General features: G+C 35.7%; 1 protein-coding gene across 1 annotated transcript; it reads right to left on the bottom strand.

The window, feature by feature from the left end:
- On the bottom strand, positions 1-25,480 carry smpx (small muscle protein X-linked). Its single transcript, XM_049462791.1, has 5 exons — positions 25,105-25,480; positions 13,414-13,478; positions 7,655-7,741; positions 5,356-5,509; positions 1-1,057 (listed from the first exon to the last, which is right to left on the bottom strand). Exons 1-4 carry the CDS (start codon positions 25,328-25,330, stop codon positions 5,384-5,386), a joined length of 504 nt encoding a protein of 167 aa, XP_049318748.1. The 5' UTR covers positions 25,331-25,480; the 3' UTR covers positions 1-1,057; positions 5,356-5,383.
- Positions 25,481-27,757: the final 2,277 nt, after the last annotated feature.

Genomic DNA, 27,757 nt, shown 5'->3' with positions numbered 1-27,757 from the left:
TGTGGCATAATATTTTATTTTATTTGTGACTGAGGTTTAAACTACCCTTCATACATAGTGTCTCTTATCTTTAGCCCTTAATATAGACTGACTTAAACTGTGGTTAAAGAAATCTGGAATAAGGACACTTTGACTGATGAGGACACACATGCTGGGGATCATCACTGCCTTTGCTGTGTAATAAGAGGGCTATGAATTCCTTCAACAGTTTGTTTTTGCAAATTTCATATTTAAAAGCAGTTATGGTGGAAAAGTGATTGAAATCCAGTTCTGTTTGTTCAGAGACAGCACACGTTCGCTTCAGCCTCCTACACTGAGCACGAGAAGCGCTTTATTTCGCCTCAGCCTACACTCACTCTCTCTATACAGCACACAGAACAGCCGGGGAACTGGCGGAAAGGAAAGGCTGCAGAAAGAACTGCTTTAAAGAACAAAATCAAACTCATGTTTTTCTGTGTCTCACATTTGTTCAGGGCGAATGTGGTGAGACAACATTTTGTCACTACAGCCAGGGACAGCACAGACCCATCATCACTGCTACTGTAGAATTCATCATGCTTGCATAAACAGATGTGATTCAGCGTCTATAAAAGGAAATTGAAATATGTGACAGCAATGAGACTCAGATTTTAGCTATGAATATAAAATCCCTGCTAGAATACACACACTTAATACACTCAAATGGGACACAGAATGGAGAATAGGTTACAGAAGTCATTAGGCAGCTCAAGAGATGACCTACATCAAACATCAGAGATCAAACCCAGGTCTAAGGCCCAGAACGGCTCACTCGCCATCAGTCTGTGTACAGTTGCAAGCCTTTGTTAGCTTCAGGTCCACCGTGTAGTTTTGGTGGATTTTCACCATAAAAGCTTGAGCCATTCGGACAGTTTTTTTCTGGACTGATTGTCTGGTGGGCTTCTGGCTTGCCGTATTTGGAAGTATTTGGAATTTTGGATTTGAAGTTGTGCAGGAGTCAAGGTTTGCAGTTCTCGAACCTTAGTTGATGGAGATCGTTGTAGAGAATTGGAGACTGAATGGAAGAGCTGGATCCTTCCTGTTTGTGGAGAAAGAAGATTCACCTGTTAAAAAGGGCCACAATGACACTAGTGATATTTGTGAAGTCACAATATTATGACCACCTCCTTGGTCATACTCCATTGAGCTTATAAGAGCTGTAGTCTTTTTGTTTTTTTTCTGCATACTTTATTATCAACTCCTTTATCACAAGCTCCATTAGACCACTACAGAGCAGGCATTATTTGGGTGGTGGGTCATTCTCAGCACTGCAGTGACACTGACATAGGGGTGGGTGTTTGTGTTTTTAAACACATCAGTGTCACCAACTCCTGAGATATATCCAGCCAAGAGCGTCCTCTGGACAGCTTCCTGTAAGAAATGTCCTGTATCCACTAATATAAAAGACACAAGACCAACACAAACTGTGCAGCAACAGATGAGCTTCTTTACATCCATAAAGTGAAGCAGCTAGTGTTTAAAAACCAGTGCAACACACACTAACACACTACTACCGTGTCCATGTAACTGCAGTGCTAAGAAGAATGACCCACTGACCAAATAATACCTTCTCTGTGGTGATCTGGGGGGTCCTGGCCATTGAAGAACAGTTCTTTTGACTTTTTGACTGTATGAAATATTAATGATGGTAAAACAGATAAATATGAAAAAATGCTTTATCTATGGGGACTTCTTTGTTATCCAACTCCCTTTAATTTGGGTGTAAACTTTCAGGGATCTGCATCCATTTATCACTGTTGAGCAGTTTGCTAAATTCCTCTAGAAACATAGCATTTCCCATCAAACCACTCTGAATAAATTTGTTTACAATCTCACAGGGGTTTTACTTGGTCTGACAAGTAAAGGGAACCAACATAAGTAGGCCATAGCCTACATACTGTGGTTTAGATGTAAAACTAGGTGAACAGGAACTCCTATATACAAGAATCCTATAAGAATAAGAATAGCGTCAGAGACAACTTCCGAAGTTTGTAGTACAGCTATGATTAATCTAGGCAGAGCCATTCATACCACTGAGCCAGTGCTGAAATTGATCATCTCTACCCACTGGAGACTCATTAGCTGCCTGCTTACACTTGAACAGAAGGGGAATGCTGATTTATCCCCATAAACTGTTACAAAAATAGACTTGTTTGTGTGCATATTTGAACAAAAGACAATGAGGGTCAGCATAGTAAGGCCCTTTCCTAAATGCGGTATTGTTAGTTCATAGTAATCAGTCCACAATGTGACGGGACCACCGGGAATTCTCCCAGCCTTTAGATTTACCCATTCACAGATAATTAACACCTTATTCTGGCCTATTCTTCATTATCATAATTAATAACTCAGGCACTGACAACAGCTAACAGTATCATCATCAATTAACCAACCCAAGACCATCATTAGATAATTAATAAAATATATATATATTTTTTTTATTTATTGATATGCAGTTAAAGGCTGTACAGTAGAAGAGCTTCTCCAGGCCCCTGCATGTTTACAGATTTGACACTTTCGTTTCAATAAAGCAGGAGTTTATTTCTAATTTGCTAGTATCATACCCAGATTTTACATTGCACCTTAAATAGTGCAGGTACTAAAGTATATAGCTGCTGCTGTGTGGAATTAACAGTTATAATAGCAATAAGAGGCCATTCACAGCTAGTAACACAATTGGAAATACTTTAAACAATAATTGAACATACATAACAACTAACTAAAGTACAGTTTATGACAAAAAAGTCGACCGTTCACCATTACAGGTAAATACAGAGCAGCCAGTAGAGGGTGCTGTAGGGTCTTAAAGAAGAGGATAAATATTTAAAATTGTCAGCCATATTTTTTATACTGATTTTCAGGCCAATTATAATTAACTACTTGTTTTGTAACATGTACTGTTACCATGTAACATCATGTATCAGTACCATTCCGCTACTTTACTTGAGTAATTATTTTTTTGGACAACTTTCTACTTGTACTCCTTACATTTTACACACTGATCTAAATTTCATTTTAGCTTTTTTCATTCTAGCTTTCCATCATTCAAAAAAACCTATCCAGATAAATCTATGCTGCACTGTAGGTTTCTGTGTTGTGACGTAATCTTTTGTCTCTAATTAAATTTTTTCTCCTTACATTCATTTACTTTTATAAATAAATAAAAGTTTGGAAACCTGTACCTTTGCACTTTTACTTGAGTAAAAAGCTTGAGTTGATGCTTCAAATTCTACAGAAGTATTTTAACCCTATCATCTATACTTCTACCTGAGTAACGAATGTCAATAGGTTTGATACCTTTGACGACCAGATTAATGTTTATTAGTATGTCTATCTATTTGCGTCTCATTAAATCAGTTGTACAAAAAGTACTGTCTAACTTTTATCTCTGGATATGTGTTCAATGCTAACCTGGGACAATGCTAGCAATGCTAACCTTAGGCGATGCTAACAATAATGACACTGTACATAAAATTGTGGGGCATAATTTGGTTAAATTTGCCACACAACACCAGCAAATGTTGGTCAAATCAGTTGTGTTAAACTAGTTTATTGATTTTTGGAGAATGCTAGCTTTTACTGGAATGCTGTCAACTCGCGTATGGTGTCATTCCCAGCTTCCACATCTGATTATCAAGGTGAACAGAACACAGTGTTCAGCTTATTCTGGTAACCAGTTAATAACATGTACATGTTAAGACATGTTTGACTTTATCTGAATACACGTCAGTTCTCTATGGTATAATAATGTGTCATTTTGTATTGATGTTCAGATTAGTAACAAAGGTGATAGATAGTAAAGGTTATAGTTAAGATTAGGGTCAGGGCTAAGGTTAGGAGAAATTCATCTTAATGAGATCTTTAGGAAGCATTAGTTCCAAGAAAGATGATAGCTATAACGAGGTTCATAATAAATACTTAGCCAAATATCATATTTTACTATAGCTGCCTTCCTCTGATCCCATACCTCCTGTTACCCTTATTTATACCCTTGTTTATCCATCGTGTAAACATTATAACTGATGTGTAGTTAAATTATTCAAAAACAACTTTTGCACAGACACACTGACCCATACTCCAGATGCACAGTGTGGTCTCAGGTCACGTGTGTGTAAATGTGAGAGTGTGTAAATGTGAGTGTGTGTGTGTTTTGAGGGTTGGCAGGCAGTAAGAAGTCATGCGTGAGCGGTCACACTATAGACAGACTCTAGATGCCCCTTCAAATCCGGCCCTGTCACTGATATTAATAGACTCTGATTCACACCTCACCCCTTTAGCACACAGACCCTTTCATATAAACCCCTGTTATTGAACCGTTACTGCTACTGACACCCTGTGGACACAGCATGCAGTGAGTTTAGTGGGATGACACACTTTTAAAATGGGGCGTCCTTTATTATAACCTTGCTCTGTGCTCACGTGTGTGTGTGTGTGTGTGTGTGTATGTGTGTGTGTACATACTGTATAGTGTTTAAACAGAGCTGTGTTTAAACTGCAGAGTAATGAATGAATAAATTAATATTTTCATAAATTAGTATTATAATAAAGTAAAAAATGCAATCATTTATAAAGCTCTCAGGCTAATGATCAATTTGAATAGTAATAATAATAAAAAAATAATAATAATAATAATAATACACGATAAACATAAATCATGATAATGTAGCTCAATTATTGCATAGTTTAGTAGTAAGAAGTAAAATGTCCTTAAATACAGCATTTGTCACGATTATGATTGCCTAACATTAGGGCTGGGAGGTTAATTAAATGAATGTGATAAATGAAATTACTGTTTTAATGTGAATTTTAAAATATAATAAAACGCTATGTAAAAAATAAAAATGACATTTAAAGGAAACAAACGTGTGCTCATCACATAAATGTTGCTGATATTTTAGAAAAAAAAAAAACTGAAGTTGTTTTAAAATCTAAATCGTAATCAAGAATCACTTTTATATTTGAAGAATATCAAGATTATTTTTTTACAATATCTCCCAGACTTAAAATTCCTAAAAAAAATGTCATAATAAAAATAGTAAAAATTACTAAAGTATCTAAAGTACGAATTATATTTATCATTATATCCTAACCATGATTCAGGATTAATTATATATATATTAAAATTGTTGCCATTCCTAAAACCTAAATAGTCTAATTAACTAAATACTAACAGCCAGTGTCTGATACTGATTGTAATAAAATTGTATAACAGCTATGCGCATTTTATTACCCCTAAAAGTTTTTTAGTTGTAAAGTCGCTTTAGTATATATGTGTGCAAAAGTGTGTACTATTCATACTCTGTGTGTGTGAAGAAGTGTGAGATGAACAGATTGTACCTGGGTGTGTGTGTGTGTTTGTGTGTGTTTAATCCTTGGTGACCCATCTGAGCTCACTCTTGACATTTTGGATCTCGGAGAGGTTGACGGCTGGGCCGGGCAGTTTCACAGCACCCGGCAGCTGCTTCTTCTCCTCCGGGGTCACTGCCGGGGGCTGAGGGTCACAAAGTCAAACATCAGCAATCAGAGCACTGTGCCAAGTATCTCAATCAACTCAGTAATTAATGATGTCCCAACAGAGTGGAGATGAGTCCTACAGTGTGATCAGTGTTTCTTAGAAATAGCCTCCTGTACTGTTCTACACTGCAGCACAGCTCGGTGTCCTGTAGACTGGATAGTCCAGGATAGCAGTGAGTTTATGCAGTGAATATATACTAAATGTAAGTCAGTGTACGCTTGGAATCACTTGTCAATAATAATAATGGATGTTATTTAATTTGACAAGACTTTATACAGTACATATCGTTGATGAATATATTATAACGTAGATCACAACATATATCTTGCATGTTTTTATTAAATTTTCATTTTGAGAAACAAGAAGAACAACAAGATGTTACTAGATGAGAAATAATATATTATTATGTTTCTATTTAAAATTTGTCATCATATTTGCCTCAAGATCATCCCACTTTTCTGCTTCCTTTTCATCACTCTGATTCTAATCTATTTATATGTTAAAAATGTCTATGAATTTTTAAAACTCATGAATAATCACTATAAGTTATATGAAACTGTATGTAGTCAATAAGATATAGTCAGATATTTGTCACTGTGAATTACAATAGGCTAAGCTTTTTTTGTGGAGCTCGTCACGACTCCCACTGATTAGCTGAATATTTTATTAAAAAGGGGTTAAGAAGAGCCTTCCAAGTGGTGTAGCTTTCTAAGGTTACACCCTCTTGCCCCATCGGTCAGGACAGTCTGAATCGTGTCAATGCCCTGAAGTGCTGAGCAGTATGTGAAAAAAAGCTTTGTTCTCATAATTTAATAACTTGTTGTGCACTGTAACTAATTTAACTCAAAGGAAATAAATATAAATATTGTGATAAAATAAGCTTTAACTATTTTCAGTGTCTCAAATACTGTTTATCTAAAAATCAAGCAGAATTCTGAAGCCCCCTGTTGTTTACATTCAGGATTATACCCAACTGTTTATGTAATTTATTGTTAAAATGGCTTTAATAGTATTGTGATATTTGTGCTATATACACAATTCACTTCATCCAAAGCAATAATGATTGTATGAAATTGTATTTACAAATGAGGTTCTTTGTATTTTTGCTATAGTGGAACCATTTTGATACTACATACTCTAGTTCCATTTTCAGGAGATTCAGCTGGTAAGAAGGTTTTCTACCAATCATAGGAATCCTTTAATCAGACAATTAACACATATTTAACATATTCTTAATATTTAATATTTTTACCCCTCTAGCTCATGCCTGGTGCCACTATTCATTTTCATTATTGACTATATAAAATCCTATGAATATTAATAATTATTTTCAGTGTATAGGGATGCAGCAATATGATGTAAATTGTTGGTTAAAACATTTTACCCTAATATGAACTGTTTTTTAAGAAAGCCAGTATCAGATATTTTTCGTGTTCAGATCTGCTAATATCATAACCATTTATTTTAAAATGTTGAAATTTGAACTGCATCCATATTTATAATGATAGTAAAAAAATATTATTATTTGTTGTTGGGCAACAAATACAGTATACTAATTTAAAATGTAAGTTTTAAAAAATTGCATTTTTTTCAAGCAATTTTCTGCAAGAATCATTCTGAATTTGACATCATTCTGTCCTTTCTAGGGTATATTTGGGCCTTTCCAACAAATAACAAATAGTCATATATCAACAATGTCTCTTATTTGGAGTGAATCAGGTTTTTTTGTATTTTTTAAGTGACATATATAGCTAAATAACTTTTTTCAAGTACAAAAAAATAATGATTAAATATATATATATATATATATATATATATATATATATATATATATATATATATACCACAATTTAGAAATGGTTAATATATTGTTGCTGTCCAATGAAAAACAAGCATCTCTATTTTTGTTTAGTTTTAATTTACTGCATAATTTGAACACACAAACTGTCCCTTATTCTGTGTCAAAATATTTTGATTGATAAACTCTTTTTACTGTGACTTCCATTCAAAGTCAAAACGTTTTTATCTCTCTCCAGTCAAGTTGCTGTTTTTAATTAGACAGTGCAAGTATGGTTATTGTTTATGAGTGTACTGAATCTGGCTATATTTGGACACACTAACCTCCTCTGCTTCCACTGTCTCCTCTCTCCTCTTCACAGGATGCCCCGCCCCCGGACGCAAAGCTCCCATCGGAATATTGAGGTTGGCCTTTAAGACAGACATGGAAATGAGCCAATGAGACACTCCTAACTGCTACAGCACCTTCACACCTGGATCAAGCTTAAACACGTGAAATCTGCAGCACCACCTCCAACTGACTCTACGTCTAGAAGGTCAAGCAGAGAGCGCAGAAGAAGAGTAGTCTGCAGCCTGTTTGCGGTCGTCTGAACGGCTGCCTGCAGGACCTGCTCATTGTGAGACTTTGGATAAACCCCTCAGTTCCGCACACTTGCCTTTTCCTTCCTGCTGGAGTACCTTCTATAAAGAGCAGAGTGCTTGTGTGAAAGTGAGCTGTCGGATGCACAGAACACTGGGGGGAGAGAAGCGTTTTATCTCCTGGTGGGGGGTCTGAAACAGGACACTCGTCTAAGCCTTCCTTGTATTGTACAGCAAACATACGGCAGTCGAACTCTACTGCAGATATACAGTATGTAAAAGGCATGGCGATGGCACTCAATCTGAACAATATAAACACAACTAGATCTCCTCATTTCCAGCTCTGTTACTCAACAATCTGTCCAATTGTTTTTGACATTGTTGCTGTCATAAGAAAACCTGAATAGCGTAACTTTATAAGAAAGGCAAAAAAAGTAACAATATATATTACTGTACATTTAAAAGGGCTGTCTTGATTAGTTGCCAAATTGTGGTGTAGTGTAGTGGATTACACCATTCTCCCTATGGAACAATAGTATTCGATTCCCCAGTCAGTAAGGCACACCTCTACACTAATAAGAGTCTGTGAACAACATTCTTAACACAATTTTTTCCTACCTATAGAAAATGATTAAAATATGCAGTACATGGCAAAAGTTTAAGACACTTGCTCATTTACTCTTTTTTTTTTATTTAATTTTTTACTTATAAAAAAGAGTTTATCCTGCATTTAGAAGAGGAGGAGGGGCTTTCTACAGGAGAAGGCTTTCAACTAGATATTGAAATTTTTTTTTGAGGAATTACCATATTTTTCGCATTATAAGGCACACTGGATTTTAGGGCACACAATCAATAAATGTCTATTTTCTGGTCTATTTTTATACATGCTAAGTAAACATAACTGTAATTCTTATTTTAAAAATCCTGTAAAGCTAAGTTAAGCTAAGTAAACAAAACTGTAATTCTTATAAAAAAAATCCTGTAAAGCTAAGCTAAGCAAACAAAACTGTAATTCTTATAAACAAATCATGTAAAGCTTAGCTAAGCTAAGTAAACAAAACTGTATTTCCTATTTTAAAATAATCCTGTAAAGCTAAGCTAAGCTAAGTAAACAAAACTTTAATTCTTATAAAAAAAATCCTGTAAAGCTAAGCTAAGCAAACAAAACTGTAATTCTTATAAACAAATCCTGTAAAGCTTAGCTTAGCTAAGTAAACAAAACTGTATTTCCTATTTTAAAATAATCCTGTAAAGCTAAGCTAAGCTAAGTAAACAAAACTGTAATTCTTATTAAAAAAATCATGTAAAGCTAAGCTAAGCTAAGTAAACAGAACTGTAATTCTTATTAAAAAAATCATGTAAAGCTAAGCTAAGCTAAGAAAACAAAACTTTAATTCTTATAAAAAATCCTGTAAAGCTAAGCTAAGCTAAGTAAACAGAACTGTAATTCTTATTTTTAAAAAAATCCTTTAAAGCTAAGCTAAGTAAACAAAACTGTAATTCTTATTAAAATAAATCCTTTTTTAATTTTTAAAATTTAAAAATCATTTTAAAGTCAAACGAGGGCTGGGTGTTAATCTACACAGATTTCTCTCCTGAAAACTGTTCATTTGTGAGTTAAGCGCTTCCGTGTATTTGCAGTAAGTTTAGATTTCTAGATTTCCACTAAGGCTGGAGCATTAGCATAAGTGGCTAACCGCTAACGGTAATAACGTTAAAAATAATACTGCTCCAGCAGTTCTAGCCAGGGTTAGCAGCAGTCTACAGGCCAATAATACTCTTTAAGTGTGCCTTTTAGTGCAAAAAATACAGCAACTGCATTTAGCAACAAAAGCGTTTAGTGAGGGCATAATGTTGAATGATCACAACCCCACTCCATCATCCCTAAATTCTTTGCAGAAGCACCTGATGGAGCACCATCATTCCAGAGAACACAGTTCCACTGCTCCACATATCAGCTCTCGGAGGCTTTATACCCCTCTAGCCCATGACACAAGACAAGCTGTTATACATCATAGAAGTCATTACCACCCACACTCGACAGCAAAGAGGGTGGTAATGACCATGACTGGTAGTTTTTGTCCGTGTGAACAGACAAGACATGGGTCCTTATTATTATAAAAAAAAAAAATTGCAATAAAACAGTTTTACGCACAATAGAAAACATCTCTTTTTTTAATGTCAGCAGTTCTGCAACAGCCCTAATAAGAAACTATTGAGTTATATATTGAGTTTCTTGTGACAGTAACAATAACCTTTATATCTGTTGTATCTTATTTGACATTGATTTTCTGTATTTTAATGATAATCTCAGAATTTACATTTAGTTCATGTTGTTAAATACCAATGAGAAAAAAAAACATGGTTGCTCTTTGACGCACATAAATAAGCCTAAAGTTTTCACTAGTTTTCACTCATTTAACTCACAACTGCTGACCAGGAGCACACTATGAGCTTGAGCTGTCTTGAAGATGCTCTGATCCAGTCATGTGGCCTTAATGATGTGGCTCTGCCAAAGTGGCTCTGGTCTTTAGGCTGCCTGTTTCTCCATCACCAAGCAGACCATGTTGTGTACCATTTATTATAAGATAATAAAACGTGTGTTTTGGCTCCTCTTTGTACAGGGTGAGTCAAAAGTCAGAGGACACCTTTTTATTTTTTTGGGAATAAAAGGAAAACAAAGCAAAAAGGAAAATTACATATCTGAATACCTACAAGACATAAGGGGGGACTATCTTTTATTTTATTTCTCCCCAATTTAGCTAAACCGATTAACCCACCCACTTAGCTAAACTCTGCCTCTATCTTTCTAAATTAACTAGCCAGTTAGCTTACCTGTTCAGGAGAAAAGTAGCCATGCTGCTGATGTTTCATTACAGAGTAGCCAGCATGCTTAGAGGAAAGCGCAGCAACCCAGCTCTAAAACATCAGCTAAGAGACACCTGTGCTGACCGACATCACATTGTGAGTAATGTGGGAAAAGAGCATCATCTACCCCCCTAGAGACAGCAAGGACAGTTGTGCTCTCTCGGACTCCGGCTGCTGATGTTAAGCAGCATGATCGAGATTCTACATTACATTACATTACATTACATTTGGCAGACGCTTTTGTCCAAAGCAACTTACAATAGTCAAGTACAAAAGTAGTAGAAGTTAAAGGTAAAAACATATTTAGATAGGGCCTAAAGAAGGTCAAAGGGAAATAATGGGATAGAGGAGTGAAGGAGGGGAAGAAGGAAATGAGGTTAGAGTAGTTAGTGTGTTAGAGGTGTTAGGAGAGTAAGTGCTCTTTGAAGAGCTCTGTCTTCAGGAGTTTCTTAAAGATAGCGAGAGATTCTCCTGATCTGGTAGTGGAAGGTAGTTTGTTCCACCATTGGGGAACTCTGTATGAGAACAGATTCTATCTTCTGATCAAGCAGCTAAACATGCAGTGTAACCACGATTCAAACCAGTGGTGATCTTGTGATCATAGTAGCAGCATATTAGTCCACTGGGCCACTCCGAGTCCTGGGGGCCAATCTTTTAAGCTACATCTGGAACCTGGCACCCATCAAAATAAACACATATTATATTGTTTCTAAACTAAAAGGCTATCCTGTTTCTTTTTTTACTCACCCTGTGTAATAACCTGTTATCCTAACCCATCTCTACATCCCTCATAATTGCCTTGTTCCACTCCCAGCTTGTTGCAGTTGTGTTTCATCAGGTCTGGCTTTTCAAACCCCAGCTGATAAACTTCACCAATCAGAAGAGATAAACTGCAATTGGGTCAGGAGGTCTGGTCAGGTGGAAAAGGTCACAGATCGCAGTTCTCTCGCTCTTTCTCTCTGCCTGGCTGCACTTTAGTGACCACAGGCCCGTATCCCTCTCTGCATGCATGGCCGTCTCTGTCCGTGTCCAGTAATGGGACCATATCTCCAGTGTTAAACGTGTGTTGGGCTTTTTATAGATTATTCTGTATATGGAGAGTTTTTATGGAAAGAGAAAGGCGTCTATTTTTGGCTGCGGTGTTAAACATAATGTTTGTATGTGAGCTGTTCTTTCTCTCTGTGCTGCGGAGGAACGTTAAAGAACACAATCTTCTTTACTCCCTCGCTTTTTTCCTCTCTCTTTCTTTCTCTCTTACTGTTTTTGTCTTTCTTCTCTCTCTCTCTCTCTCTCTCTCTGCATAGGCAGTAAATCTTTCACATCTTTCAACCTGTTGCTGCCCTTCTGTTTCCTCTTCTCTCCCTCAATCTCTCTCTTTCTTCTCTGTCTGTTTTTTGTTTTCCTTTGTCACTATATTCTCTCTCCATCCTCTTTTCCTTCTTCCATAGCCTACCCCTTCATATCTTCTCATTTTCTTCATATTTCTTTAATTTATTCAATTTCTCCTTCTCTCTAACCTTCTTTACCCAGTTTTTACCCCACTTTCCTTTTTCTTTCTGCCTCTCTCTGTCTTTTTAAGGCTTCCCCCCCTCTTTCTGTTTTCTCTCTCTCTCTATCTGGCCGGAGGAGCTTTAGCTGCAGTGTGTGTGAGTGTCTATTTTTATATGCAGTGTGTTTATCAGAGTGTTTGAGGTGGACAGATTTCCAGTTAGATGATATAAATATAATAATCAGATTCAGAAGCATGGGCACCATTCTGTATGTATTTTCTGTACATCATTGGGCTTGATGTGAATTGTGGAACACTACTGTAATGCCGTGTGCATTTAAAATGTGTTTTTACAGTAATAACTCAATGTTCAGAATGGAACTTTCTTTTGCTGATTAAATTATTAAAACCTTCACATGTCTGTCTTTTTTCCCACTGGCTAATGGCTAAATCTAACCCATTACATGAAGCACCAGGGTTGGCAGGATGATAGTTTGCATGTGCTTCATCTAAGCTTCTTTTGAATACTGCTGCTACAATAACATTCTAGGATGGCTGAACATGCTTGCAGGAGAACACTAATCCCAGTTATGTTATATCATAAAACCTAGGGTGTGGGCAATATTTTGACATATAGAAAAAATGCACCAGTACAGGTGCTATCCATAGCACACTTTCATACTTAATACTACATTCTTTTTAACTCAATATACTCTGCCTTTTATCTCACTAAACATAACAAATGATGCTCTTTGTAATGAAATGTCCAGTGTTCATTAAATATTAACGATGTACACAATTTACTAAGATAAAGAGCACCACTCAGCATCCTCCATATTTTAGTTTTTCAGATGGTAAGGTATGAGGAAGACCTCAGTGCAAAGCTTTAGCAATGATTACTTGAATAATCCAAGAAAATTATATTAAAATAATTATATAAAAAGTTGCTTATAAATTAATGTGAGAGTTGCAATAGCAATACAATGTTAAATAATAAAATAAACTGTTCTTCACTTACTATTACTGATGCTTATTAAACTTTTAATGTTAATGATGGTACAAAATTAGGAGGACACAATTATACACACACACATAAACATGACCAAACCAACGAGCTCACACAATAACACACTGCTCCAGGGCTCACCTGCAGGGCTTTGACGTTTGTTGATGGCTGTTTAGACATTGTGCAGAGTGACGTCCACGATGTTGCTGCAGACAACAAAACAGAAAGTGAGCATTGAGTGGTCCCAGTGCAGGCGTGTGACCCGCTGTCTGCGCCTGGCCGTATGTGTGTGTATGTGTGTGTGAGAATAAACACTGGTGTGTGTGTGTGCGTGTGTAAGCGTGTAAAAGTTAGACCATTGTCCGCTTGTGGCTTTCAGGTGCTGGGGGATAGTCTTTCCGTTGCTAAGCGACACCTGAAGTGAAGAGGCAGGGAGGGACTGGACCACCTGAATCATTCATACACACACTGAATGGGGTTCAGGTCATGAGCCATGAGCTACACACACACATGCACATACACTCACACACACACATGCACCTGCACATGTATCAACCGCTTACTCTCTATGTGCTAAAGTTCTATGTGCAGCCACAATTTAGTTTCTTACTTGCAGATAAAAAATATTTTAACTGTATTCAATTAGAATGTATATAGTGTAGATGGATTATATAGTGTGTGTATATATAGGGGTAAAATTTAAGTTTATGTAAGTTACGTAGGTAGTAGAACATTTTATTCTGAACATAATTTCATTTATACTAAATTGCAAAAAATAAAAAAATATGTGTACATATTTAAAAGCTAAAGCCACCGTAGTGTATCATTAAATGCTAAAGTGGGTTCTGCAGGTCAGTTCTGACTGAAGCTGGGTTTCCATTCTACCATTTTAAAGATGTTATGCACAATTGTGAAAGTTTGCTAGAAATAAAATAAGTAATATTTCCATCCACATCTATCTACATTTATGTAAAGGCTTCCTGCTTGATACATAATTGTAAGTTTAAAAATCCGATCACTCTATCCTTTGCAATATTTGTGTTTTTCTTTCACTTTTCACTTGTTTTTCTTTCATCTTAACACTTTGCTACTTTTGTGCGTCTCAGCAAAGGAAACTGACCTGCACATTCACAATGTGAAGGAACGCCAGCAGCTCATTTAAAGGAACAGCAATGTTATTTTATTCTTTATTCTGTTCATTGTTTATTTAAGCTCGATTTGCACTTCAGCGCATTTATTTGTGTTTGTGTGCGCTGGGGTGTATGGGTGCTGAGTGAGCTCCTAGCTAAGATAGGATTGTGCGGCTGACTGTTGACTGTATTTCCTGTCGCCACGATAGAAACACAGCAGAAATGTACCTGAACAAACCTTAATTACAGACCACCACTCCCATCAGTGCAGATTTATAATTCTAAACTCTTACGCTATTTAAACGGAGGGGCACAAGGTGTAAAAATAGACTGTTGAGGGGGTGTAAAACCTCTTTGTATTCTGATTAATCTTTACAATCTACTCAGCATTGTGTTATTATTTATTATTTATATATTATTTATTTACTAAAAGGAGTGAAATGAGAAATATAGGTGTTTTTTTCAGTGTTCTTATTTGTAATGAATCAGTAGCTATTGTAATGAGCGGTTACGTGAGACACAAACGTGCAAATTTTGAACAAAACTACAGAGCGTGCATAGAGGTAAGAGCCAGACAATTACTGTAACATAGCACAGTAGCACTGCAGAACTCTCACACATGTTAGAAGAGATACAACAGTGACTCCTTCTGGCCTCCTGCCTGCAGTTTCCAGATTTAAATACTATATAACAGATGCAAAATGATCTGGGAGTTGGGGATGATGTGGAGAAGACTCATGTTACATGCAAACAAATCTTCTCAGCAATGCTGCAACAGTGCAGTTAAAAGCCTTTTCTGGACAGTAGAGACAGTAATTCCAACAGAAGTAGGATCAGCTCTTTTGTAACTGTCGAACAGGTTTTTGAAGAAACAATGAATGCAAACAGATGAGCAGGTGTCCCAATACTTTTGTCCATAAAGTATCCTCTACGGACCTTCAGTCCAGTGAAAATTGCATAAGATCTGTAAAATACATATTAGGGTAACCCTGGTCTATAGTATTAAATAAAGCCTTTTGATAATGATAATAAGGGACCACCAATTCTAACAAAATAATATAAATCCACAATTGATGAAAGTATTAAAATTGTGAGTAAAAAATATGCACTGTTACAGTTGCATTCAGGGAACAGCTATGCAAAACTTCATCATTTTAGACCAAGCAGAACCAGTTCTGCTACATTTGCAGTTAAAAGATATGAATCTGTTATTTAATATCATCATATGATGTGATAAGATTTGCATTAGCGTCATATAGAGTGATTTTATACACGATTCTGCATCTAAATCTATCATTTAATGTGCACAAAAAAACTTGGCAGTCTGCAGTTCGTTTGAAACTAGTAGGATGAGAGACAAGTAATAACATAATAACTTATAAGATCCATATTAATGTATAATAATGTCTGCCTTCATAGAAAGATGAGATATGATGATTAAAGGCAACTGCAGATGCACACGGAAATACACCTGTTTTACTCCGTCTGTGTGTGTGTGTGTGTCTGTGTGTGAGTGTGTGTGTGTGTCTGTGTCTGTGTGTGTGCTTGTGCATGTAAATGAAGCTGCAGAAAGCCCTCAGGCACTTTAGCACCACATTTGCTGGCATGTTGATTGCTGGTATATGGGCAGCATACACTATTATAAGCTATAGGCGCAGCAGTCCCCAGAGCACAGAGCCTATGACATCACCCCCTGATGACCTTGGGACAGCTATGCATGAAAGAACATGTTATAACTGCCAAAATGAACCCCACTGACTGTGTTAGCATGTTGTATTCACACTTCATCTCTTTATACTTTGCTTTTATTTATTTTTATTTGCCTCAATTTGACAGTTGTTCACTGTGAAGAACACCTAAAGGACCTCTCTGAAGATTTCACATTATTTTACATTACATTTCTGACATTTTAGTCAAACCACGTGCAAAAAAGCAGAACATAAATGTATCACATATCTAGGTGAGATAGTCAGGCATCTAGTTAGCTATCCTAGACTAGCTAACCTGGGTTAGCTAACTGATGCTAACTTAGTAAATAACAAAGATTAGAAAAGTATAATTAGAGCTAGTATAGTTTCCATAATCCAACACCCTGAACTATTTGTAGCCTAGAATTACTATATTTTATATAATTAGCTATATGTTATTAACACTAAGTAGCAAGGCTTACTAATGCAGGGAAAATGGGAAAAGTAATAGCCCTTACCCTGTTTACTTCCATAATCACAGAGGATCTTGAACACCTCTCATTAACCTCTTTACATGCATATATTGTTGAAAAAAAAGCAGCAGTTTTAAGATCCACTCATAGTGTGAGTTCAGTGTTGTGCCGAATTCAGCAACCCGGCCAGAAAAAGCACCTCTTCCGCAGCGCGCATTATGTCACTTAAATTGAAAGCTGATATTAGTTCGCCTATTTTGTCCAAATTTTGTCTCATTTCACTAATTAATAACCGGGGGAGGTTGTGCTTTTCCTGATGGGGGTGCTGAATTCGGTACAACAGATAACGGAGTGTGCGGACAGTCCTTTCCAGTGTGCCCTTTTAAAGTTTACACATTTTTTCCACTTTTTTGGATATTTTGGGGCCTTTGGGACATTTGCGTACGGGTATCCCACTGTACATCGAATTACTGCAGCCACAAAAACACACCTTTTTGTCATTTTACATCATCTTCACTTCATCTGGTTCGACTTCTTGAGTTGTTTTCCAGCATCTACGTCACATATGACGTGTGTGACAGCGGGTGTTGCCAAATAAAAGTCTTTTAAGCTGTATTCCTTGAATTTGTGGGAAAAAACGTTTTCTAACCATCGATAATCACAAGTTAGGAACTGCTGTACAGTTTAGGCTGTATGTATGTGTTTAATAATTTCACATTAGCTGGTGCTTATCCTTTAATACTAAGTCTGTACACTTTGCAGCCATATTTGCTAAACTGCATGGTGGTTATTTCCATTCATACAAGACCAGGCTCCAATCTCTATTAATAAGACTAGACCAAAACACTCTAAACTGGAGGATTTAATTCTAAAATTCATAAAAACATATATGTTAAATCACTGATAATAGGCCTTATCCTTACACCCTGCACAAGGCACATTACGATACTCATTGCTATCTTACACCCCATCTACAACAGTCTATTTTCCCACCTTGTGTCATTTAAATAGCAACAGTGCTTGTGAATATTCCTAAGCTGTGGCTCACCTGTAGATCACTATAACAGGGTCTATAATCTCATGAACAGATAACTTTACCCGTAGCTGTTTTTTCCTACACTGTTAGGTTTTGGGTCAGTTTACTGCACAGGAAATTTGGCAGTGTTAAATCAACACTATTAGTGTTAAATTAACACTGAGAGTGTAAAGTTTAATACTAATAAGTGTTGATTCAACACTAACAGTGTTGTGTTGATTTAACACTGCCAAATTTCCTGTGTGTGTGTAGCATGCTAATCTAAAGTCATAACATTGCAGCTTCTGTTACAGGTAAAAGGTATACTGTTGTTACTGCTGTTATATTACAGGACATGACTTACTGTACAATTCATTTAAGACAGCATACATTTGACACCTGCTATGACATGTTTATAGCAAGGTTACGTCAATGTTATGTAGCAGAGGTCAAGGAATGTAGACCAACTGTGTGTGGATGCACAGGTACTTTCAGCTGTTTGGCTGTAGCTACACTCTAAGCCTTAAGGCATCTACACAATACTGAAAATGGTTCTTTGCGTTCTTTATTTTTTGGGCATATATTTGTTGTGCAAGTTGTTCATCATGGAGAACACTTATTTATTTATTTGTTATTATAAATGCATTTAAATTATTGTAGATGACACTGTGGGTAGCACTGTCACCTCACAGCCTGGGTTTAAGTACCAACAGGGGTGACCAGGGTTTCTATGTGGAGTTTGTACTTTCTCTCTCAGTCTATGTGGGTTTCCTGCAGGTTCTCTATTAGCGGCCTGTCCATGTTGTATCCTGCCTTCTACCTGATGACTGCTGGGATTGGCTCTGGCTCCCCTATCACCCGGAATGGATTTAGCATTATTGATGACGAATTAATTCTTTAATTATTTTTTCTTTTAGTTATTTTCTGCTTAAGAACCATTGTCTTAACTAAAGAATCATTGAGATATATTTTTAAATGCCTTTTAAATAACCTGGATAACTTACGACAGTCAAGCTGGTTAAGCCGGTTGACCAGCCAAGCTTTTGACCAGCACTGTGAATGTTTTTGAGTTGGTTAAGCTGGTCTTCAAACATGCTAAACTTGACCAGTATGACCAGCATCACCAAGCTCACTGACAAGCATAACCACACAAGTGGATTAGCATTACTAGTATGACCCTCTGGTCATCTAGAGTGACCTGGCGTGTCCAAGCCTAGCCAAGTTGGTCAACCAGCATAACCGGTATGAACAAGATGATCAACCAGAATGACCAGCAAAACCAGGCATAAGTCAACTAAAATAAGAGGCCACTTAAAAATGATGTTTATTTGATTTTTCCAAATAAAAAAACTCACGAATAAAATCAAGAGGAAGATGGATGGTCACAAGCCATCATACCAAGCTGAACTGCTTGAATTTTTGCACCAGGAGAGGCATAAAGTTATCCAAAAGCAGTGTGTAAGACTGGTGGAGGAGAACATGCCAAGATGCATGACAACTGTAAATAAAAAAGGGTTATTCCACCAAATATTGATTTCTGAACTATTAAAACATTATGAATATGAACTTGTTTTCTTTGCATTATTTGAGGTCTCAAAGCTCTGCATCTTTTTTGTTATTTCAGCCTTTCTCATTTTCTGCAAACAAACGCTCTAAATTACAATGTTTTTAATAAGAATTTTGTCCGTAATTTATAGAATAAAACATCAAAGTTAATTTAACGCAAACATATACCTATAAATAGCTAAATCATGGAAACTGGTTTAGAAACTGAAGTGTATATAGGCTGTATATATGTTTTTTGTATCTACTGAATGTATGAAACTGTTAAAACTTATTATTATCATATTTGTTTTGGTGCAGTAGTATATTATTGGAAAAATACCCAGAAATATTATGATATCACATCTTCTACATACATGGTAAAGGGGTCCAGCACTGAATAACTGTTCACTCTGTTCTGTTATACGCAGACGGATCTGCGAGGGCCGAGCTGATCTTGCAGTGAGGGATATACACCAGCAGATTGCTGTGGGCCTTAACGACTGTAACTGGGTTGTTGTTTACATTAACATTGGGGCTCCGGGACTTAAAGTGGTGTGCAGCTCAGGCTCTGAGCACCGCTATATTTATCTCTACAGAGAGAGAGAGAGCAGCTGCCCCACACACACTCATCCTCGCATCACACACTCCCAATAAAACTGTACTGCACCCCCACAACCTGTTACTCCCATTCAATAGCTGGGACTCTTCACTGAAAGCATTGGTCATATTTTATTTTAACGATTTCTTGATATTCTACAGATACTCACATTCTTAACAAATGAGAGGATTCTTTTGTGACCTCCTGGATGAGTTGTCCATGCCCTTTTGGAGCAATTTCTTTAGACCAGTCACTCCTGGGAAAGTTCACCACTGTTCCTTGGTTTCTCCATTTGTGAGTTTGTGATAGAGGCATAATGTGTTTATTTTTGAGATTTTGATTCTGTTTCATGGTGTCAGACACGTCATATTTAAGTGATTTCTTTTTTCTACAGATTTGGCAGTAATCAGGCCTAATTGTTGCTAGTGAAATTGAACTCAGCTTTCCAAAAGATTTAGTTAATTACTAATAATTCATGATTATCAAAACTGCCATGGTTATCTTTGTCTGATATTAAAGTTTATTTGAAATAGTTGTATATTATTATATGTTATTTCTTTTTTCGTGGTCTTAGCTCTTTTGGATTAATTTATGAACTCATTTTTGTTGTTTTACATGTGATAGCATCTTATTCAATGTTAATTTAGACTTTCATTCAAATTCCCTTACTGCTATATGGAGGTTTTGATTTGCCTGTTCTGTCAGTATACAAGCAGTTTTTCGAAGCTTCCTTGATTCATCTCAACCACCACAGTTTTCCTGACCTGCTTTCCATAGTAAGACATTAATTTTTTTTTCACAGCCTACATGTCCCTTGTTGTTATTTTTTGTTTTTATATTTTTAAACTTAGCATAGTTTGCTTGGTTGCTTAGAGGAGCTATTTTTTGTAGATTTTTTTAGTTGCCAGTTCCTAATTGCTGATTTACAGTCATTAATACAGAGTAAGTGTGAATTAGGCATGGCTAAAAAAAATACAATATATCATGTGTTTTAGTTTTAATTAAGTGGAGAGGATGTGTTTACTATAAATTAGAAAAATAAATTCACAAGCCAGTATTAATATGAAAAGAGACTCCAAAAGTTTCAAACAAAAGGTAAAATGGAATAAAATAACTTTAAAAAGGATTGAATTAATAACTCTGAGTGGTTCAGCAGACTAAGGCCCTGTCAATATGATTCAAGGCCTGCTGGTTTAAATCATGGATCATGCTGCCTGCCATCAGCAGCCATAGTCTGAGAGCCGTGTTCTCTCTGGGTGGGTAGATGGTGCTCTTAAGGTGATGTCGGTCAGCACAGGTGTCTGTTGGCTGATGTATCAGAGCTGGGTTGCTACCCTTTCCTCAGAGCGTTCTAGTAACCCAGTAATGCTGCATTAGCAGCAGTTTGAAAAGAGTCAGAGTTAGAGTGTCGAAAGGAGGCATGTGTCAGTCTTTAACATCCTAGTCTTAATAGTGCTAATAATTAATTAAATATCCTTTTTTTTTTATCAAAAATACCAAAAGTGAAAATGATGCACAAATTCAGTGCAAAACTGTTTTTAGTGTTTTAGGTAAGTAAGTATACAGTAAATCATTTTCTCCTTATTTTATTGGCTATATAACCTTCACAGTTTCCTTGCTCTTATCTTTGCTGCTCTTTCCTATCAGTATTATCTCACCTGTGTCACCACCACACTCCGTTATTCAAACTAAACATCAACTTGAGCCTTCCTATGAGCACCTGTTGCTTTCTAACAATAGGAGCATGAATGTCAGTTATATTACTAAAGAGCCAGTCTGTACATAAGCACATGTTTTTTTTATGCAAAGCAGTCCTGCAGCACTAGCACTGTGAAAACATTGCACTGGAGTTCAGTAGGACAAATGTGATGCCCTTTAAACCAGTGGTTCTCTGTAAGCGCCACTATGACCCCAAACCCCTGGCCTTACCTGAGATAAAAAACAAAAAACGGTAGCCTTTGCAATGTTGGTTCTGCATTGTAGAATAACACTAAAGTCATCCAAACTATGAAGCAAAACATATGAAAATTATTCAGTAAACAAAAAAGTGTTAAACCAAACAGAATATGTTTTATATTTTAGATTCTTCAAAGTAGTGACCTCTTGCTTAGATATCAGAGAAAGAGTTAGTTTACAGTAAATAGCTGTATTTAAATAATGTTCTAATCCACATTATGGCAAGAACTACTTAACTAAGTAAAGAAAAAATGACTTCAGGAAAAAAAGAATAGTCAGTCCCAAAAATGTCAAGAACTTTAAAAAAGTATTCTCAAATGCAGTCGCTAAGAACATCAAAATTGTTTTGATGAAACTGGCTCTCATCAGGGCCGCCTCAGGAACAGATAAGTTCATCAGAGTTACCAGCCTCAGAAACAGCACACCAGATAAGAGCCCAGCTAAGAGTATTTAAATTTGTTTGTCATATTTAAGTTTACCACACGATTCCTTATGTGTTCCTCATTACTGTTCATATAAATAAATAAAAAAACACTGAATGAGAAGGTGTGTCAAACCTTTACCTCATACTGTGTGTCACGGACCCTTTAAAAGCTTTGAAAATTTATTTACAGCCCTCTGCCCTTCACTTTAACTCAGGAAGTCCCTAAGTGGCATTTACTGAACATCGTGGATGCATCATAGGGCAGATTTTGAATGTGTTAATCATGTACCCTCATTTACTAAAGGTAGGCAGGCTGGGTTAGTGCATGAGATTATTTTAACAGCGTATAAAGTGTATTTTTGCTTGTAAAGGTCTGTTTCAAATAGTTTAACAATTTAACACTCTAAATATATATATAGATTATCAACCATATCAGCTGTGGTGAAGATATGTAGATATGGTGGATGGGGTAGGGTGGGGTTGGTAAGAAGTATGTAGAGGGTGGGCTGGAATGCCTTCATAAGATTTGAATGGCATCTAAAAACAAAGCAATACAATGCTATACTGTTCTATACTTTAATAGATTTTAATTTTATGAAAGCAAACAATAATCCACAGTGATCATATAATCAGTGTATTCATTTCATTTTTCATTTTTAATACACTCACAATTTTGACACTAACAGAGCCTAACTCATCAAAAGCCTGTTTCAATATATATTTGGTTAGCCACCTGTTCTGTACTGAAGCTACTGGGGTGTTTTTTATTCTAATTTTAGCATTTGAATTCTGAATCAGTTTCTATGATTTTGCTATTTATAGCTATATGTTTGAGAAAAATTAACATTGTTGTTTTATTTGGTAAACTACAGAGAACATTTCTCCCAAGTTACAAATAGAAATATCGTCATTTAAAGCATTTATTTGCAGAAAATGAGAAATGGCTGAAATAACAAAAAATAAATGCAGAGCTTTCAGACCTCAAATAATGCAAAGAAAACAAGCTCATATTCATAAAGTTTTAAGAGTTCAGAAATCCATATTTGGTGGAATAACCCTGTTTTTTAATCACAGTTTTCATGCATATTGGCATGTTCTCCTCCACCAGTCTTACACACTGCTTTTGGATAACTTCATGCACCTTCTGGTGCAAAAATCTAAGCAGTTCAGTTTGGTTTGATGGCTTGTAATCATCAATCTTCCTCTTGATTACATTCTAGAGGTTTTCAATTTGGTAAAATCAAAGAAACTCATCATTTTAAAGTGGTATCTTATTTTTTTTCAGAGCTGTATATGTCACTTTTGTGGACACTCCTATATTATGGGGATTGGGCCAACAAATCCACCCTGGCTGGCTGTGCCTTTGTCAAAAGTGTAAAATGGCATTCTGTTAGTGTGTAAATGATATGTAGATTTGAATGAAGCAATTTATTTGTTTTCAAATGCATCACTTTGTTTTTTAATTAAGTTCAGTATAACAGGAGTTAATACAGGAGAAATACTGAGTTCAGGTAAAGTGGGACAAATGTGCTTTAAGTGTCAAAAGCCAAATATAACTACTACATATAATTAGAGATGTCTGTCCTTCAGTGTTTTTTTAGCATTGTTGTTTTAGGCAGGGTTGCACTTTAAACATCTACAACATTGGTGCATCTATAAAAATACATTCGTTCAATTTAGTCCACTTGTAAAATAAAATCGATCTACACTGACGTATGTTAAAAGTTAAAACAGATACTGTTTTGGAGGATGTTACCTTTTTGAGATATGAGGTTTTGACAACTAGGTGGCAACTAAAAACAACTGATAATTAAGTCATTTATTTCTAATAAGGAGAAGATTGGTCCATATTTATGCTTGTTTATAGCTAAGTACTATTGCTCTTACATTGTTGTTACAGAATATTGTTGCAACATTGTTAGAAAGTTTTGATATGGTAGCTTTTATACATATAACACATTTAAATGACTATTTTTATAGTTTCAGTTTTTAATTATACATTTGTAACCAAATGCATGCCTATTTATTGACACTACTGATACAAGTTGCATAAAAGATTTTGGAACAGTTTTATATTTTAAACAAATAATGCTACATATTTTTAATACATATTTAATTATTATGTTTTATTATTATGTAGTAAGGAGTATCCTTTGCCACAGGTATATTTTAATTATACAATTGTTGTTACAATGCTGTTACAGAATGTAAGGAATGTTACAAAATGTTGTTACAAAGGTTTGGACTAAAGTTATATTTATATTTTAATATTTATATTTTAATATTTATATATTTATATTTTATTTTAAGGAACCGTCAAATTTATGCCTCTTTAAATGCATAATAATTATTGCTACAAAACAGTATTACAAAGTGATGTTACAACACTGTTACAAAGTAGTTACATCTGTTACAAATGTTACATTTTGTAGCATTATTTGTTCAAAATATAAAACTGTTCCAAAACCTTTTATCCATCTTGTAACCACATTTTGTATTAAGTAGTGTTAATTAATAAGGATACATTTGGTTACAAATGTATAATTAAAAACTGAAACTATGTAAATAGTCATTTAAATGTGTTTATAATAGCTGCCGTATCAAAAGTTTGTAACAATATTCTGTGACAACAATGTAAGAACAGTAGAACTTAGCTACAAATAAGCATAAATGTGGACCAATCTTCTCCTTATTATAAATAAACAGTTAATTATCAATTGTTTCTAGTACATAAGGTTTTGTTGTTGCTCTGACTTTTAATATTTTTTTCTTTGTTTTTTATAGTAAGGAGAAACTTGGGCCAAATTTATTACTATTAATATTTGGCACCTAACCCACTGACCCTGGAGACTCCCAAAGACTGTGATACACTATACTATATAAAAGCAAGTGTGACACAGCAGACACCCGAAATCTTTCAACACTCACACACAAACACACACACACACCACACACTGTCCCACACAAGATCACAACTGTCCAATTGTCCTCTCTCATACTCACCTACTGCTGGAACTGTCCCACGCTGTTCTCCTCTGTGTCCAGGCCAGGCCAGGTACGTGCGCTCCTCTTCCTCGCCGCCTTCACGCTCTGTCCTTAATGGGCCGGCCTGGTCCCGTGCGGTCTGGCGCTGCTCTTCAATGGACTCTCTCTCCTTCTTCCTCTCGCTCTGTGTCTCTCTCCCTCTCTCTCTCTCTAGGTTGAAGAGTGGCAAAGGGATTCCTCTCATATCTGGGATTTGTTCTCTCTATAAATAGCCGTGTGATACACACTGCTTTCTATCCACTCTGACCACACACCCCACACAGTCACTTCTTTATACACTCCCTCACACACACACACTTACACATGAAGTTAAGATCTAAAATACACAGGTCTGTTGTCTCAAAAACATGTGAAATACTTTTTGGAAAATGTAATATACGTATATGTATATATTCATAGATATACACTACCGGTTAAATGTTTTAGAACACCCCTAGTGTTTAGTAGTGTTCAGTAGCAGTGCTGCATGACCCAGAAATATATATTATATTGTCTCATCTTAGCAATGACTTAATTGCTGCACTTCACCTGTCAGACCTCTAATTCTTCTCCTCACTGCTAAAAATGAGACTTTTTCTAGTGTTAAGCTGAGCTAAATGTGTTGCCATGTGGGTCAGCCAGACTTGACTCTTTATGTACCAGTCTTTTCCAGATTCTAAGAGACATTTAAAGGTGTAGAAAACATGAATCATGCTATCTAGATTCATCTGTAGTTTTTCTAAAGAAAAGACTTATAGTTTAATACAAACAGAGTTATCAGTGTTTCTGTGTCTGTAAGATGTTAATCAATGTTTTTTTTTTTTTTTTTGTACAATATACAATTATGTTTAGTTAAACATCCTGGCAGTTTACTGCTATCTTTTGTACCATTTAAGTTACATGGTTCTTGTCCCATTTCAGGTTGTTTACTAGACTTGAGTAGCGTATATGGAAAAAAAATAAGGATGTTCGAAAACTTTTGACCAGTAGTGTATTGCAGATATATAAAACAGTCACACACATGTACACTTGCTTCTATTACACATTTCAGTTTTCTCTCAAGTTCTTTCATATTCTCTCATCAAAAGTACTATGGGTATCTGACTGAATGCACTAAAGCTTTTAACACAACAATCCAAATCTGAGAGTCATGTTTCCAGCGTTACACAACATTTTTTTTTAAATACAGTATGAAATACACAAATTAGGCTAATATTAAATTGATCTGACAATCATATTCTTCAGCTGAGACCTGAATATGACCTACACTGCACTAAAAACTGAAATGCTGAATTTATTCAAAATGTCCAATAGTGCTTTAGAAAATCATTGGTTTCTGCATATGTGATTTAAGCATGTCAGATTTCCTGCAGAGAGCAACTGTATCTCACTATGAGAATAGTGTATGCACTGTGCTGTCTGTTAAACTGTCTCGTCTGCTGTATTTATTGTAGTGTTATAGTTTTATAATGCACTATTGTTATATGTTTGCATTTCATGTTTCTCTATTGTTTGTTGTTCATGTTGCACCGTAATTCCATTGCACTGTATACCTGCACTCAGATATAATGACAATAAAAGCCTATTGACCTCTTGACCTTGTATCTGTCTGTATGGCAGAAACCCTCTGTATATACATAAAAAGGTACTGAATGTCAACAAAATTCTGTGTTTCTAATGTCCTCAGTTTGGTCATTATTGTGTTGACACAGCACATTTGTTACAACTTGCCTTGTCTATATAATCTTAATTCAGTGTTGTTCAGTGTTTAAACACCAGAGATCTAATCCATCAGAAAACTTTTACCAAGATCTCAGACCTAAACTGGCTTGTTGGGTTTCTGTCATGCTCATAGTCATTGTTGGGAAAGGCCAGATGATGCAAATTAAAAACTCTAACAACAAAAAACAATACCACTACAGTTTCTGTATCCATATTCATAGATTCACTACTATCTCACAATATCATGCAAATCCACTGGCTTACAGTTTAAAATTTCTAGGTAACATGTAAGCTTATGAAATGACTGTATTCACCCTTTTTTGTGTGTGTTGTTCACTTACTTGTTCTGGTTACACTGTCCATATATGTTTAATTAATAAAACACTGATCAAAATAAAAACTAAATTGTTTACAAAAAGATAAATACATCTAGATTAAGGTCCTTATCATTTTTGTGGTTACAACCCCAAATCAGAAAAGGTTGGGAGTGTATGGAAAATACAAATAAAATAAAAGTGCAGCGTTTCTAATGTTTAGTTTCACTTTTATTTAATTGCAGACAGTATGAACCTCATACATTTCTGACATATTTATTAACATACATTCATTCCCACATTTCAGCTCTAAAAACATTCCAAAAAAGATGAGACAGGGCAACAAAAGGCTGGAAAGTAAGTGGTACTAATAAAAACAACTGCAAAAGGAGTATTTGCAACTTAAACTTGGACATGATTGAGCATTTTAGAGAGTTTCTCAGAAGCAAAGATAAAAAAGATTCAATAAATCTGCAAAAAACTGCATCTAAGATTATGGAATAATTTCCAAAAACATTGCTTAATGTAAAACTGTAAAGACGTTGAATATCCCACCATCTACAGCACATAATATAATAAAACAAATATAAAAAAAT

This window comes from Astyanax mexicanus, chromosome 1 (assembly GCF_023375975.1).
Source record: "Astyanax mexicanus isolate ESR-SI-001 chromosome 1, AstMex3_surface, whole genome shotgun sequence".
Classification (NCBI taxonomy): domain Eukaryota; kingdom Metazoa; phylum Chordata; class Actinopteri; order Characiformes; family Acestrorhamphidae; genus Astyanax; species Astyanax mexicanus.
This window is presented reverse-complemented; position numbering and strand designations above follow the sequence as displayed.

Excerpts from the sequence above, each read along its gene's own strand:
- smpx (XM_049462791.1), bottom strand. The coding sequence starts at position 25,330 with ATGAGAGGAATCCCTTTGCCACTCTTCAACCTAGAGAGAGAGAGAGGG. Across the intron at positions 7,742-13,413 it reads CAAACGTCAAAGCCCTGCAG|GCCAACCTCAATATTCCGAT; the intron begins GTGAGCCCTGGA and ends TCTGTCTTAAAG. Across the intron at positions 5,510-7,654 it reads AGACAGTGGAAGCAGAGGAG|CCCCCGGCAGTGACCCCGGA; the intron begins GTTAGTGTGTCC and ends TGTGACCCTCAG.